Below are 14,062 nucleotides of genomic sequence, written 5' to 3'. Positions count from 1 at the left end.
TCGGCCATCCAATCGAGCAATCGGTTGTTGATGTTGTCAAGAGGCATATAAAATCAGACTGCGATCGCACTGCTTAGAGGTTCGTCTGAATTAGTTAGCATGTTAAGCATTGCATTTTGTTTTTAAAACTTGAGATTGAGCCGGGGCTCTAGTCCATAGTATTACATTACAGATTTGGCTGCTGGTCGACTTTGTTTTGGGTAGAAACGAAAAGAAGCAGCTCCAAACCAATCGATATTATTGCAGATGTCTTCTTTGGCGAACGGCATTCCAAGAAATACAATTGCTCCAGTGCGTCTGGAAACTGCGCGGTCCGGCCTTCAAATCACTGACGAGCTGGCTTCTGCTATTACGAACTACTCTACTTTTTCCTCGTCTTTGCACTGGACTCCCTTGTTGGGGATACAGACGCCTGGACCTACTGATATATCACCCACAGCTATTTTCACAGATAGACGGGCTTCAGGTTTGCCAGTGCTTAATCCAAGTGCCCGAATTGCGTCGTCGAATCAGACTGCAACGAGTCTACTATCAACGAGATTATCACCAGATTTTCAAATTGGAACTTTGTCCGACTCGAGTCGAAGATCAAATTCGATTTCCGAGAGTCGTACTGACAGAAGCATGTTTGCCTATGGACCCGCCGAGATTATGATGGAGCCTTCGCTCTCCCTGCCATTACCCTGTAGACAAAGCTCTATAGACCTCGGAGCACCTCTGCGATGTGAATCAGCAGGTTCGGTTGCTCGTCATCAGCATATGGGTGCAGCGGTGGCACGTTCAAGTCGCTCGCGACCAGAGAATTATTACCCTTACACTTGTGTATGTGCTTCTGAAAGCAATACTTGTGACAAATCAGTTCCTGCGCGTAAAGCTGTTTCTCACATATTTGGCCGCAATAAGCGGCAGACATTAGCCATTCCCTGCTCGCTTTGGGTAGCCATATGCAGACGGCATTATCAACGGTAAGAGATTGAAATGGCTTGTCTTTGTCTCGTTTGCCTGTTTGACAGGATGACAGATTGTTGAGAATTGACCCTTAATGCTGATGCTTGAAAATTTTAGAGAAAGCTACCGGAAAGAAAGTTTCCCGTTTCTCCAGGTGCGCTTGGTGTTGCTTCAACTTGACCGGTTGGAAGGATGGGGACGAGTGGAGTCGTTCACTGTCATTCGATCTCGGTCGAAAAAACACGTTCGACTAGGCATGGCCCCGAGTACGGCGCCCACGCGTGAGTTTATCAGAACTCCACCGGCGGGTCGTTCGGCGGCTCTGATCAAACTGGACCAGTACTTAGACCGTGTAGTCATGCCGGTTGATCGATACCAGCCACCTGCAACTTCGACGCTGGCGCTGTCCGGGGGGATCCAACGTCCGTTATTGTTTGACGAGGTTCGAGAACTCTTGGAACGAGTCCGGCAGTATCTGGAGGAGGAGACCGACCCGGTTATGCGCATTTTCCCCGCCATTGAGATTTTGCCCAACATTTCTGGGCCTCTGACTTACACGCGAGGAGGACGCAAGCGTCAAGCAGCATCTGCATCTTCAGTCGAATCGTATGTGGTGGAAGACGTCGAGGAAATTATGCTTCCCACAGAGCGTGAACAGCCACCGGCGGCCAAAGAGATGTGCAAAACGATTTCTCCTCCCAGCAGTTACAGCTGCACGAGCAGCGGCGGAGGCGGCGGCGGCGTCGGCGACGGCGCTGGAGGAGGAGGAGGAGGAGAACGAGGAGGGGGAGGAGGAGGTATTACTGAAGGCAGAGGCAGAGCCATTGTGTTTGGCAGCCGACAATCTGACGAGAGTTGTGGGAGACCCAAACAAATGTCATTAAGCTTTGTTGCTCCGCCTATGAGCAGAGACGAGGAGAATGGTCAAGGCGCCGAGTTGCGGTGCAAAACACGGTCGACAGGCTCGATGAGCTCGGTAGATAGCATTTCGGCAAAAATGGAGCATCTGCTTACGGAGACGGCTACAGCGACAGCTGCACAGCAGCAACAAGAGGAGAGAGCCCAGAAGGCGGCCACGTTCAGCGCGCTTTTGCAAGAGCAGGATGGGTCGAAGGGCAAGATTGTGCTTCCTCCTCCAGTACCAGGACCAGCAGCGCCGGCCACTCTGCAGCTGCAGGATCTAAATGTCCGAGCAAAACGGGACGAAGCTGCGGAGATCCAAGTGGGTTCGGTCAGAGCGTACTATCCTTCATTCCCTCAAGCTATCTCTCCTCCAGTAGTTCACTTTGTCCCCGTGCCTCCGATGCCATATGCGCCACTAGTGACCGGTGCTTAGAAGCGACGATCCAGGGTCGGATGAGCGAGGACGGAGAACTGCGGGCGATAGGGCGATAGGGCGACGGTGCGACGGTGGGATGCGAGAAGGCGAGTCGGCTGAGCCACGAGCTAGACGAATCTGAGAAGAACAGGAGCGAGCGAGCGAATGAGCGTTCCTGGACTACGGAATAGCGCCGAATAGGCAGGACTGGGTGGATTTGGGGACGGGCGAAGCTGGGAGATTCCACGTCCTTGGAGCCCAAAGGACTGAGAGGTGGGTAAATGAAAAGCTAAGGAAGGACAGGTCCGTCAGTTGACCGTTTGTTCGGTCGGTTGTTCGGTCGGTAGTTTTGGCAAATTAGTACTTTTTTGGACGGCGAACTTGTTTTTATGATACATATATTTTTTGGAGCAAAATGCATGGTTGACAAGATTGCGCGGCGAGTTACCGGCTGCGGACACAATCAAATTTTTAAGATACTTTGAAAGCCAATTTTTGTTTTATTATTTTGGTATATCTTGGTATCGGCCACCGACCATCTATGATTTGTTTTTTATTACGAATTGCTATTTATCTTGCTATGTTTGCTTGCAATATGTGTTGCGATTGCTATGGTTGCTCATTATTATTACTTTTACATCTCAACATCATCAATATATACAGACACATGTGTAATGCATGTATACATGTATACATGTATACATATATACATATATCTGCCTAGACATAACGTACATTTACACAGCCGTCTCCAGTTGTGTGCACACCTCTGTGTTCGCATTGCTGTCGGCGTCTAAATATATCTGTAGACATCTATGCAGCGCAGGACTGGTGATCATCGGACACTAGCACACGACACACTACACGCGAGCGCGGACAGTTCATTCTTAGCCCTGGGCTTAGGGAGGAGGGGCGGGCCACAGTCGCGACTGAGGCGCGCAGTACAGCAGACGTCAAACCTGTAATGAACACGAAGAGGAGAAGACGACCATGGATCGAGCCGTCGTGGTTTCTAGCCCCCAGATTCCGACCTTGCTAGAAAATGCTGTGAGCAGATTGTCAAAGAGTATCGTGCAAACAACAAGAATCTGGTCAGTACTTCTGCCAATAGACGCAAGGGCTAGCAACCGCCTCTGCTTGTCCATGGTATCCACAGCATGTGAAAACTGCTCTAGGACCAAGTCGCGCCCCCTCGAACGATGCGCCACCGAAGACAACGATTCTTTCAGGTGCTTTGTAGTCCGTTATTTACCATTACTTTTTGGCTTCGAAAGTGTCGTGCTATTCGCGATCGGCTCTCTCAGCTGCCTGCGGACCATGGCCAGAGCACTATGGACATCCAGACATCTGTTCAGGTCTCTCCGTTGCGCTGGGATTTCCGTCCGATTTCATTTTCATTTTCATTTTCATTTTCAGTCTTTGTCCTCGTCTTCCGTCTTCTGGCCGGATCTTCCCCACGCATTCACATGTCTTTCGCGTCTGCTTCTCCTGCCTACCTACTGTGTGTCTGTTTAGCCCGTCGTCCTCCTCCTCATCCTTCTCGCAATCGTCGTTCTCGTCACGACCGGATTGTTCCGGCTTTGCTTCCGCATCCAGTTCGGATATCCTCCCTCTCGCAAAACCCACACTAGCCAGCCGCCCTACCGTCCTGTCGCCCTGCTACAGAAAACCCAGAACAACTAATCCACCCGACATAGTGCAGCCTGTTTCTCACGTTCTAACCCGATCTGCCTCCAATCTTCGCGAGTCGCCCTCAGCCTGTTCGACCTGCTATACTGTTTGAGAAATTTACTAGCCTGGCTCTTTTCTTTTTCATAAATTTCCAAGAGGCGGCGCTCTCGCATGTCTCTGCTATTACCAATCTTGCCTAGTTTCTCACTCCAGCCTTCCCCAGTCCCCTCCCTCCCTCTCCCGCCCCCCAAAATTTCCAAAAGCACTACGTCCGCATCCCACCCGAACGTGCGGCGCAGCCTCAAATCGTGAGATCCAAAATGCACAACACAAGAGTACGCAGGAAACGCTCTACCCACAAAACAAAACCCATGATACGGACAATCAGCTGCCATTAATACGCTACAATACATGCAGAAACAAAAGTAATGAGTGGAAAATAAAAAGAGGGGCAAGGGCCAAGAGAAAGCTCTGTCCGTTCCTTGGACTTCGATTACTATGCAGATCATTTCCTAATATCAATCGCGCTCTGCAATGGCAACCAGACGCTCGTCGATCTCGTCTGGCGTGAGCTTTCTGAATCGTGAATCGCCAGCAATACCGGCCACCCCGATCTCAATGTCGTTCTTACGAAAGTCCACCGACAAAACGCTAGAGAGCGCCGTAATCGCGAGCTCCACGACGGTCTCCCACGATCCCTCCACAGCATCCGTCTTCTTCAGCTTCTTTTCCAAATAATTCATGGCCTCCTGTTGCTTCGGCCCAGTGCTCGTAGCCTTGTAAGACACAAAGTAGCCTGCCGGATCGCACTTGTACAGCATCGGGCCTTGTTCATCGTCCACAGAAACAAGCGTAATCGCTACTCCCAGAGGGCGCATGTATGCGCGCTGCGTGTATACCTGGTTGATGTTTGCCAGTCGTTTAGCTAAAACATCGCAGGGCATCTCGTACCCGTACTTATAGGCAAACTCGGCCGCTTCTGACCGCGCTCTGGTCACAGAAGCCCTCGCATCTGCGATCTGTCCTGTAAGAACTGCTCCCACACTACGTGAGATGGGAAAAATATAGCTGACTGTATCTGCGTCTAGTAACTTGTCCTGTAACCTAATTGTCAGCCACCTGCCTACATCGTTCGAACTGTCTTGATTATCGACTTACCGGCACTTTTTTCTGCGAGATAACGACCGCGCAGTCTTTACCTCGTAGGCCGATAGAAGTTATGTTCGCGGCAGTGATGGCCTTAAAAGCATATTCTGTAACAATCGTGTTAGCAACTTCGTACTGAACCAAGAGTTCGTCGCAATCAACCACTCACCAACTTGGTACAATCGACCTTCTGGAGAAAAAATCGTGATGTGACGATCGAATCCCGCGCTATCTAAATGATTTAGTCAGTTTGGTTTTCTCAAAATTCTGCTTGGCTCCGTGATGACAGAAGGCTTTCATACTAGACATGTTGCAACTACTATTGACGACACGAAAATCTTTGTTTTGGCGTGAATCAAATCGAATCAAACGACCCCAATACTTCGACTACTGGATCAAAAAACAATAGCTAGCTAACTGCAATAATGGTGACCAAGAGTGTTGTGGTTTCTCCTTCGATCCACGGCTGAACTGAGCTTGAGTGACTTGAATTCACTTGTGCACCAATTCCTCTCTTCTTGCACCTCCACATCTTCACAGCCACAAAGTGGCTGTAGGTATCCGTCGCTCTACTTGCCAGTGTTCGGGTTGCTTTTTGACAAAAAATCTGTATTTTGCGATTACAGTTTAGCTTTAGTAGGTTTCAATTGCTCTATTAATTAATAAACACTTTTATACGGTACGCCATGAACAGCTCAAATGGAGCATCGATCAATTTTACACCGGACTCGCAAATATCTTATTCAGATGCTATCAAGTACTGGTCGAGTGTTCCTCCTACTGTAGATGGTGTTCTTGGTGGATTTGGATATACATCATTGCCTGTAACCGATGCTCGAGGATCGGTAACATTCATTAGAAAGGCAATGCGCCGGAATCCTGAGTTCGAGCGGGCAAGTCGAGATGGCGATCCGAGAGCTTGCGACATTGGGGCAGGGTGAGCTCGCTTTTACTATTTCTAGTTGCAATATTAATGCTGCCCAGGATTGGAAGAGTGACTCGAGACGTTCTATCTCAGGTATGCATCAAAGTAGACTTGGTAGAACCCGTGGAACCATTTGCAGATCAAATCGAGCAGGAGCTGGAAAAGGCGAATGCTCTTGAGAAACTGGGGACCATCTATAAAATAGGAATGCAGGACTTCACACCCCAGCAAGGACATTATTGGATAATTTGGTGCCAATGGTGTCTTGGACAACTCAAAGACCTTGATCTTGTTGCTTTCTTGCGGAGGTGTTCTGCAGGTTTAAAGAAAGGCGGCTTAATTTTTGTCAAGGTACTAATGAACTTCCGATCTTTGTTGCTTTTTCAGAACCGAACTAACTTGTCAGGAAAACAATGCTACTACAGATGAAGACGAATTTGACAGCACTGATAGTTCAGTAACAAGGTCAGATATTTCATTTCGGTCTATTTTCCAAATGTCTGGTCTAAAGCTGTTGATGGCTGAAGAGCAAATGGGGCTAATAGCTGGTTTATATCCCGTGCGAACATATGCGCTCCAGCCTATAGATTATACTGAGTCATAATAATACTTTGTTCCAATTATCTTTGTAATATTCAACATTTTACTCTATTTATTCATCCTCTAATAACACAAGCAGAGCTCCGACTAGATGGAGACTTCCCGTGGCAAACACCTGGACTGCGACTTTGCTGTTCCCTTCAGACTCAACTGGACTCGCTACCAATTCTCGGACATACTGAACAGCTTCTTCCACACTTGGAAATATTGTGCGTTTACTCCGGCCATCAATGCGGGCCCATGTTTCCGCAAGTTGTTTTTGAACGACCAGGTTTTGTACATCACTATCTGATACATTGATGGATGTCAATTCGGCTATTTAGTTTGTTAGCGGTGCATATTTTTCATGTTAATTATATATATACCTGCGACCCTTGCGCTCTGTTTTTTCCATACTGTATTAGTACAAAATATAACCTCGTCGAAATTCACGTCGGCTCCCAAAATTGAGTGCATACGATTCACAAGCGCACTAGCATCTCGAGTCTGTTGATTAAATAGCAGTACTTTTTTCGTAGCCTTATTTTTAGCCTTTGTTGCGAACCAATTGGCAGCAACCGCGATACTATCTTCGGTGTGCGCACCATCAAGTAAAAATTCGACTTGACCATTTGTAGGTTTGTCCAGTAAGGTTTGGCATCGACCTGGCCATCTAGCATTTTCTATTCCTTTCACGAACTTTGCAGGAAGATGTGACTCATCCAGCCTATCTAACTCTGTGGGGACGTTTAGACGAAGTAGATGCTCTTTCGCTAGTGCGATAGCCAGTGAGGCATTTATTTTCTGATACTCGCCATCAATACCAAGAGGGACCTGGTCTAGAGCAGAAAGGATTTCGACTTTGACCAACGGAACATTTTTCTCAAAGGCGCGATCTGAAAGTACATTCCAAGCTTCGGGCTTCTGGTTCACAGAAAAAGCTTTTGTACCGGGCTTCATAATGCCGGACTTATTCCACGCAATCTCAGATAAAGTGTGCCCAAGAACTCGGGTATGGTCGATTCCAATGCTTGAAATCCCGACCGCCGTAGGATGAACAATAATGTTTGTCGAGTCATATTCACCGCCAATTCCAACTTCATATACTGCCGAATCGACCTTTTCTGATAAGAACACATGGAAGGATAATAGCGTAAGATATCTAAAATACACTGGTCGTACCGCCGGACCGGCCATATCAGGGAACAAGTCAATATCCGATTTAGTTTCCTGGAGCCTATCCCAGACTTCAAAAAAATATTTTGTAAAAAGCTCTGCAGATATCGGATGTTGGTTGATTCTGATTCGTTCTCGAACCGATTTTAAATGTGGCGAAGTATATAATCCTATCTTAGGTAACGAGTCTGAATATTCATTTAGTATCGAAGCTGTAAAGGCACATGTGGAACCTTTGCCTTTCGTGCCCGTTACATGAATAATTCTCAAGGCATCTAGATCTTGAGGCTTGGAATTGTGTTAAATGAAATTACGTTTCAGATAGTTAGTCTGTCCATACTTACTCTATATCCAATCCGGCGTGTCCACTCAATCATTTCTGGAAGTGCCAGCGCCGAGGCCTTTCGAGTCCCTTGTGCTCTGATATTTTCTAGTGTAGCAAAATTCGTTTGCAAAGAGTTCAGAGCGTTTATCGCGTCCTGACTTCGTTAGGTTCAATAGTTTCCTCTAAAAATGACAAGTAGCTTTTGTTAGATCGTAGTCATTCTTACTTCATAGTTACGCTCGATTTTGATCGAAAAGTTTCGAACAATTTGTCTTCTGCAGACTGAAATACGAAGTTTTCGCATTATGAAAATTCCTATATATCTATATTTTTATAAAACCTTCCACAAGATTTGCTGAAATAGGTTGACCTTACATTTCCCAGACAAACTGACAAAACTTATTGAATCGACCCTGAATTCAAGGTTTCGGCGCCGCATATGCCAAGGCTGAGAATAATTGTTCAAGGCTCATCACTAATCCTTCATATAAAATAAATACAACATACATAAACTTAACATATATAAACATACAAACATATTATACCCTTGTATTATTTAGGAAATTACTGATGGTTTTGATTAGAAACTCATGCAAGTTCGGGATACGCCGTTTGGTGCAGTTTATTGAGCATTCCCAGTAGAATTCCTTGCATTTCACCACGTTGTAAAGAGGTGAGATTTCCTACCGACTCCTCGTATTCGGCGTTCAATTCCTTCATTCGTTCAATAAAATTCAATTTCTGGCTTAAAGTTTCTCCACTAGTCGAGAACGTAGTCGATACTTGAGTCGAAGGTACAATTGAATTAGCTTCAAAGTCAGCCGACCATTGCTCGTTCGCTTTGAATGACTGTTCAGGATTTGCATCTTCGACCCCACGACTCAACTTTTCCTTATTCGACTGAGCTTTAGGACCACGAGTAGGAGATGTCGATTCCAAGCGAGAATAAAGATTCCACAATTTTGATGATTTTGGAGTCTCTCTCTCAGCCATAGATTCTTCTTCTCGATTATATAAACCTGCAACGTTAGTAAAATTCTTATAACTCTGAATATCCCTTTTTTCTCTTCAATTTCACTTACTTGCTGCATCATCATTTCCTGCTCTTGTTTCGATCTCAACGGTCAACCCATGTTCTTCTGATCTTTCATCATCTGATTTCTGCGAAAAAAACCACACTTTGGAAAGCCGCCGCATTAATGACATCGGCGTTGAAGCCGCTCCAGAAGCGCGTTCAGATGCGCGACTCCGCTTACGGCCAGTTCCGTTCATGCTTGGTTTAGGTTCATATTCATCATCTGTGTCGCGAGGAACACAGATGATTGTTTCCGAGGACTCTTCCCTCTTTCGTTTAGTGCCTGCAACAAATTTAGTTCCGAGAATGCATAAACAGAATTCTAGACTCACTTTGACTGGGTTCAGAAGCGTCTACCGAAGAGAGACTGCTCTCAATGGCATTAATACTTCTATGCCCTTTTGTTATTTGTAACTCAGTTCGCGACTTCTTCTTGCGTCTGCTTCGTCGGGAGCTGCTTGGTTTTGGAATTTTTTCAGCCACATTTGACTCTGTTTCTATCTCCACTGATTCGCTTTGAACTAAATCTGCTGACTCCAAGCTGTTTACAGTATGAGAGACAGATAGCTCCTTGGCTTCACCTTCAGATTCTGACTGTTCTCTCGCAGACGACTGCGATCTGCTCCGCCTTGTAGAAACATTTGCCTGGTATTCATTTTTTTGCTTGGCTGCTAGGGCTAATTTTTCCAACTGCGATCCATTTCCAGCTTTAGCCTTGGTTCTTGTGAGATATCGCTCTCTGGTCCTTATCTTTGACTTCTGCGATTTGCGAATAGAATCGGATTTCTTAACTTCTTTGTTCTTCCGCAGACGTGTAGAGACCGGTGAATCAGAAATAACGTCATCCGCTTGTGTGGGTTCGATATCTTGTTGACCAGATTGACTGGATTCTTCAAGTATTGGTGTCAAAATGACATGATCGGGTTCAATTTGATTTGATTTCGGTTCAGGAACTTCAATTTTAAGATTAGACGATGGCGTCAGCCTAAATGGTTCATTTAATCCTTGAACTGTATCTAGCTGAGTGCTACTCTCTAAAGTTTCTGAAACGAAATTATTGTAAGTGCTCTCCTCAATCATATGGAGAGCAATAATTTCCTTTTGTGTATCTTCACTGATGTCAGAAATAGTATCGTCATCAGAAAGTATTTCTTGCCGAGGGCTCATTTCAGAATTGCACTGTTCAGTTTCAATGCTATGATTCGCTTGCACGTGAACTTTCGAATAGGCCTTAAGCGGTAAGAAAGAAGATTTCAGAGAGCAGGTATCATTCCTACAATTAGAATCATCCGACTTCTTCGGAAAACAATCTTCTCTTGTGATGTTTTCATCAACATCTCCAAATTCGGCGTCTGCTTCAATTACCCCATCTGGCGAGCGACTTCCTAGAGTAGTACCATGTAAACTTATTTCCAAAGATTTCATTGTCTGCGCTGTAACGGTATCACCAGATTGGCTCTGCCCGTCTGAACTGGGTGGAGACGACGGAGGCCATTCAACATCATTGAAATCATCCGGAAGAGTGCTCTCGGTAGTTTCATCCGTTGATCTTTCCGCGTCATTTAATTTCATAGTGAAGTTGGAATCTTCCATATAATGTTCATGAATATCTTGAGCTTTCAAACTGAGGTCTTTGTCGGACAAACACATAAAATAGTGTAGAAGAGGTTCTACATCGCTATACGAGAAAAGCTTTATCCGACAGAGCAGCAAATCACAGATTGAACGGAAAAAATTTATTTCCTAAAGCTATTAGTGGTTGAGAGATAAATGAGAAGGAATGCACATACCTCACTTGTCATTTGCAAATGTGTATCTTCATGACAACAAATAACCCGGAATGAGGCCAAAGCAATCAGCAAATCATCATCATGCAAGTGATTTAAAAGCGTCATGACGGTCTGCATGATTCCATGTTTGGATAGAACATCAGCTTCCCTGAGATGAGCGAGCACAAAATCAATAAATATTTTTAATGGATGAGAAGTCCTATGAGTTATAAGTCAGCAAATGTAGAATAGTGAAATATTGGCTTTCTCACAATAACTTAAGACAATTTGGATTTGCGTGTAGATAATTCAAGATCGTAGTGACTACTATTGGGAGCGCTTTGAAATTCTCGACTTGAGGGCCGAATTGAAGCAAAAAATCACCAAATATAGTCATGGGTTCGGAATTGGAGGCTCTAGCAAGAATGAGTGCTGCAATTCTCTTGTCACAGCATCTGTTAAAATTAGAATTATTTTAGCCAAACAATTCATAGATCGACGCTAAACTCACTTCAAATTAAAACTACAAAGCTTAAAAAGAATTCGCTGACAATTGGAATCGTAAGAATTATTGTCTGAAGTCACGGAATTTGGTGACGAACTTGCGAGAGTCATGTGTCCTTCATCTTCCAGATAGTTAAGGACGTCATTAGCAGTGCTTTGCCACACTGTATGAAACCATTCTTCAGCTGCGACTTCCTTCGAAGACGAAGTATAATCTGAGATCACGTCAAACACGGAAGCAACAAACAAAGAAGCCGAGGTGCCAGATTGTGATGAGAGAAGCTTCATAGATTTTCGAACAATGGTATTGAAACTAGTCCTCAAATCCTCAGATGAATCAGAAGTCCAAGCGTCCAAAAGATGACAAAGCAAGTGGATTACTGGCGGTTGAGATTTGGTCTTTGCCTTCAAAGAGATGGTTGAAGTTCTTGGGGATAAAATCTCAGGAAGTTCCAGTTCCTTCTCTTGCAGAACAATAGCCTTTGTCAAAAATGTTTGGAGTCCAAAAGTATCCATACATGATATGGTCAACCGCTCGAAGGAAACTATAATACGTTAGCAGTAGATCTAGTCGAGTCATAGCCGTTACTTACTTTTTGATTTCTTGGAATCGGGTAGGTAATGAAGTAAAAAGTTACATATGTAGTGTATGCAAAGTGTAGATTCTGCGGATAAACGTACTTCTCGCCGAATAACAGTTCGAAGATGACCTAAATACGCGTCCCAACAAAGCATGAACGAATTAAATTCATTAGGAGTCTGCACTTCAGACAGAATGCGACCGAAAGACCTCAAAACTGTCTTGATATTAGCGCGGAGCCAGCGAGAGTCTAGGGCTGGAAGTTCAGCAGCTTGAATTGTAGCAAAACATAAATCAGACTTTCGCCTATCATTTGTTGTTTTAGTGGCAGACAATATTTCGTAAACCAGTTTTGTACCGATAGCAAATTCTGTGTGTCCCTTTACATAATTCTCTAGAATGGCAGAATCTATGACGGTCTTCCAGAAAAACTCGTTTTGCGCAAATTTTGCTTCGTTCACTGCTAGTCCAGGAGGACCACCACCTTGTCTAAGACTTAGATAACATAACTTATAAAATGCGCTTATAAGAGCATCTGATATCTCTAAGTTTTTGTTCTTCGTGCATCTGAAAACATAAATCAAGAAATTTCTGCGATTGTCGTTCTGCTCAGAATTAGTCGACATTAGAGATCTATTCACCCAAAAGTAAGCGAACTTCTGCCATGAATTGATGGCTCGAATAACATTTGATGCATTGGAAGAGCAAAGACATCTTCTCAAAACTTTAAACCAATCCGAAAAGTTCCACCATGCATCTAGTCTTTGATCACGCCCAGGACCCCAAGAAGACATTAAAATAATGACAGTTTCCCATAGGACAGCAACGTGATCTCCAAAGCCTTGCTCAAGCAGATTGTCAATTTGACCATAACACAACTCGAACAGCGTTTTTCCAGCATCAGCAGAAACGTCGTCGGATTTTTCAATGGTTTCAAATGAATCATGAACAACTTTGCTAAGTTCATGTCTGCCAAAGTACATTCGGGTAGCAGTACCCAAAGCTGCTATCGCCTTGCTATGTACAATTTTGTTTGAATCAAAAGCAGCACGAAGACAAATTGGGATCCACTCTGCTGCTCGCGAAAGCATCATATTGGAGTTACTCAAAATGAGATTTTCCAAAATCAAGTAGCAGCAACCTTCAACAGTTCGGGAACGAAGTCGTAGACTATCTGCAAGCGACAAGACACGGATGGCCATGCTGAAAGTGAATACTCGAGAAGAAGGAAAGCGTTGAAAAGCAAGGAATGAGAGATAACAGGATAGAACGCCCTATTTAGATTAATATAAACACAGAGAAGAGTTCGAGACTATCATACCTTTTTCGTGCTTGGATCCTCGCAAGTAGAAATAGCCCTTTCCAAAAGCCATGATCCATCATTGGGCTCAATCGCGGAGGCGAGACTCTCCAGAGAAGCAATTTGAGTGATAAGTCTAATTGCATGGATCATGATTCTTGAATCACATCCAGGAACTTTATCAATAGGATTCTCAATATCATTTTTGATATACGTAATTAGCAAGGGCAAATTCTGGTGAACAGCATTTGAATCTGGATAGCTTCGAAATCCCCGCAAGGCACTGGTGAGGGTCCTATATATATCCACCTTTGTGGACGGGTCCTGAGATTTGAGTGCATCACACATGGTCATAAGCAGATCGGTGAAACTAGGATATGCATTCAGCTCAAAGGCGATAGGATTACGAGTGGACAGAGACTCTCTAATCGGAACTTCAAGTCTCTTTTTCAAAATCGACTTGCCGACGAGTTTAGAATTCGGAAATCGAGAAGGAGAAGAATCCGAATCTGTGTTTGTTAGTTCCGAAGCAAAGTTAACCCGTTTTTTTGGCGGCTTTGAGCGTGAAGGCGAAGCGGACGAATTATCAGAATCAAGAACATCGCTAGAGATCTTCTGAGCAATGTCAAGTTCAGATTGACTGCTAGGCACATCGACTGTCTCCGTGGACAAAATAGAAATCATTTCCAATAGCAACAGATCTTTCCACAAGAAAGTAGATTCGAAATAGCAGTATTTCTAAATCA

At 44.6% G+C, this 14,062-nt stretch overlaps 6 protein-coding genes across 6 annotated transcripts; 2 read left to right on the top strand and 4 right to left on the bottom strand.

Moving 5' to 3' along the window:
• Positions 1-246: 246 nt before the first annotated feature.
• Positions 247-2,284, top strand: V1516DRAFT_664630 (uncharacterized protein; the record flags this gene model as incomplete). The annotated part of the gene is made up of 2 exons (XM_066920613.1): positions 247-965; positions 1,066-2,284. The coding sequence occupies 2 exons, from the start codon at positions 247-249 to the stop codon at positions 2,282-2,284; spliced, it is 1,938 nt and encodes a 645-aa protein (XP_066777710.1).
• Positions 2,285-4,139: 1,855 nt separating this feature from the next.
• Positions 4,140-5,559, bottom strand: V1516DRAFT_676063 (nucleophile aminohydrolase). The gene is made up of 4 exons (XM_066922352.1): positions 5,386-5,559; positions 5,253-5,315; positions 5,096-5,190; positions 4,140-5,034 (listed from the first exon to the last, which is right to left on the bottom strand). The coding sequence occupies exons 1-4, from the start codon at positions 5,390-5,392 to the stop codon at positions 4,456-4,458; spliced, it is 744 nt and encodes a 247-aa protein (XP_066777709.1). The 5' UTR covers positions 5,393-5,559; the 3' UTR covers positions 4,140-4,455.
• A 125-nt stretch (positions 5,560-5,684) lies between these two features.
• On the top strand, positions 5,685-7,036 carry V1516DRAFT_676061 (uncharacterized protein). The gene is made up of 4 exons (XM_066922351.1): positions 5,685-6,020; positions 6,068-6,359; positions 6,415-6,636; positions 6,688-7,036. Exons 1-3 carry the CDS (start codon positions 5,770-5,772, stop codon positions 6,610-6,612), a joined length of 741 nt encoding a protein of 246 aa, XP_066777708.1. The 5' UTR covers positions 5,685-5,769; the 3' UTR covers positions 6,613-6,636; positions 6,688-7,036.
• On the bottom strand, positions 6,622-8,451 carry V1516DRAFT_676058 (Mur ligase). The gene is made up of 4 exons (XM_066922350.1): positions 8,315-8,451; positions 8,108-8,242; positions 6,974-8,051; positions 6,622-6,923 (listed from the first exon to the last, which is right to left on the bottom strand). The coding sequence occupies exons 1-4, from the start codon at positions 8,390-8,392 to the stop codon at positions 6,661-6,663; spliced, it is 1,554 nt and encodes a 517-aa protein (XP_066777707.1). The 5' UTR covers positions 8,393-8,451; the 3' UTR covers positions 6,622-6,660.
• Positions 8,409-11,271, bottom strand: V1516DRAFT_381176 (uncharacterized protein). Its single transcript, XM_066918973.1, has 5 exons — positions 11,218-11,271; positions 10,954-11,152; positions 9,496-10,906; positions 9,171-9,446; positions 8,409-9,107 (listed from the first exon to the last, which is right to left on the bottom strand). The coding sequence occupies exons 2-5, from the start codon at positions 11,068-11,070 to the stop codon at positions 8,677-8,679; spliced, it is 2,235 nt and encodes a 744-aa protein (XP_066777706.1). The 5' UTR covers positions 11,071-11,152; positions 11,218-11,271; the 3' UTR covers positions 8,409-8,676.
• Positions 11,272-11,439: 168 nt separating this feature from the next.
• On the bottom strand, positions 11,440-14,000 carry V1516DRAFT_623956 (Rap1-interacting factor 1 N terminal-domain-containing protein; the record flags this gene model as incomplete). The annotated part of the gene is made up of 3 exons (XM_066919641.1): positions 11,440-11,981; positions 12,030-13,290; positions 13,338-14,000. 3 exons carry the CDS (start codon positions 13,998-14,000, stop codon positions 11,440-11,442), a joined length of 2,466 nt encoding a protein of 821 aa, XP_066777705.1.
• Positions 14,001-14,062: the final 62 nt, after the last annotated feature.

The sequence above is a fragment of the Lipomyces oligophaga genome, assembly GCF_038497815.1.
Source record: "Lipomyces oligophaga strain CBS 7107 unplaced genomic scaffold V1516scaffold_4, whole genome shotgun sequence".
Lineage (NCBI taxonomy): Eukaryota > Fungi > Ascomycota > Lipomycetes > Lipomycetales > Lipomycetaceae > Lipomyces > [Lipomyces] oligophaga.
The sequence above is the reverse complement of the archived record's forward strand: the minus strand, read 5'-3'. Positions and strand labels throughout refer to the sequence as shown.

Bases quoted from the DNA above. Each gene is read 5' to 3' on its own strand.
- V1516DRAFT_676063 (XM_066922352.1), bottom strand. The intron at 5,191-5,252 runs GTGAGTGGTTGA...CGATTGTTACAG, and splicing joins AGGTCGATTGTACCAAGTTG to AATATGCTTTTAAGGCCATC. The intron at 5,035-5,095 runs GTAAGTCGATAA...ATTAGGTTACAG, and splicing joins TCTCGCAGAAAAAAGTGCCG to GACAAGTTACTAGACGCAGA.
- V1516DRAFT_676061 (XM_066922351.1), top strand. From the start codon at position 5,770: ATGAACAGCTCAAATGGAGCATCGATCAATTTTACACCGGACTCGCAA. The intron at 6,021-6,067 runs GTGAGCTCGCTT...AATGCTGCCCAG, and splicing joins GCTTGCGACATTGGGGCAGG to GATTGGAAGAGTGACTCGAG. The intron at 6,360-6,414 runs GTACTAATGAAC...CTAACTTGTCAG, and splicing joins GCGGCTTAATTTTTGTCAAG to GAAAACAATGCTACTACAGA.
- V1516DRAFT_676058 (XM_066922350.1), bottom strand. From the start codon at position 8,392: ATGCGAAAACTTCGTATTTCAGTCTGCAGAAGACAAATTGTTCGAAAC. The intron at 8,052-8,107 runs GTAAGTATGGAC...CACAATTCCAAG, and splicing joins CACGCCGGATTGGATATAGA to CCTCAAGATCTAGATGCCTT. The intron at 6,924-6,973 runs GTATATATATAA...CAAACTAAATAG, and splicing joins ACAGAGCGCAAGGGTCGCAG to CCGAATTGACATCCATCAAT.
- V1516DRAFT_381176 (XM_066918973.1), bottom strand. From the start codon at position 11,070: ATGCAGACCGTCATGACGCTTTTAAATCACTTGCATGATGATGATTTG. The intron at 10,907-10,953 runs GTATGTGCATTC...TAATAGCTTTAG, and splicing joins ATTTGCAAATGACAAGTGAG to GAAATAAATTTTTTCCGTTC. The intron at 9,447-9,495 runs GTGAGTCTAGAA...AATTTGTTGCAG, and splicing joins CGCTTCTGAACCCAGTCAAA to GCACTAAACGAAAGAGGGAA.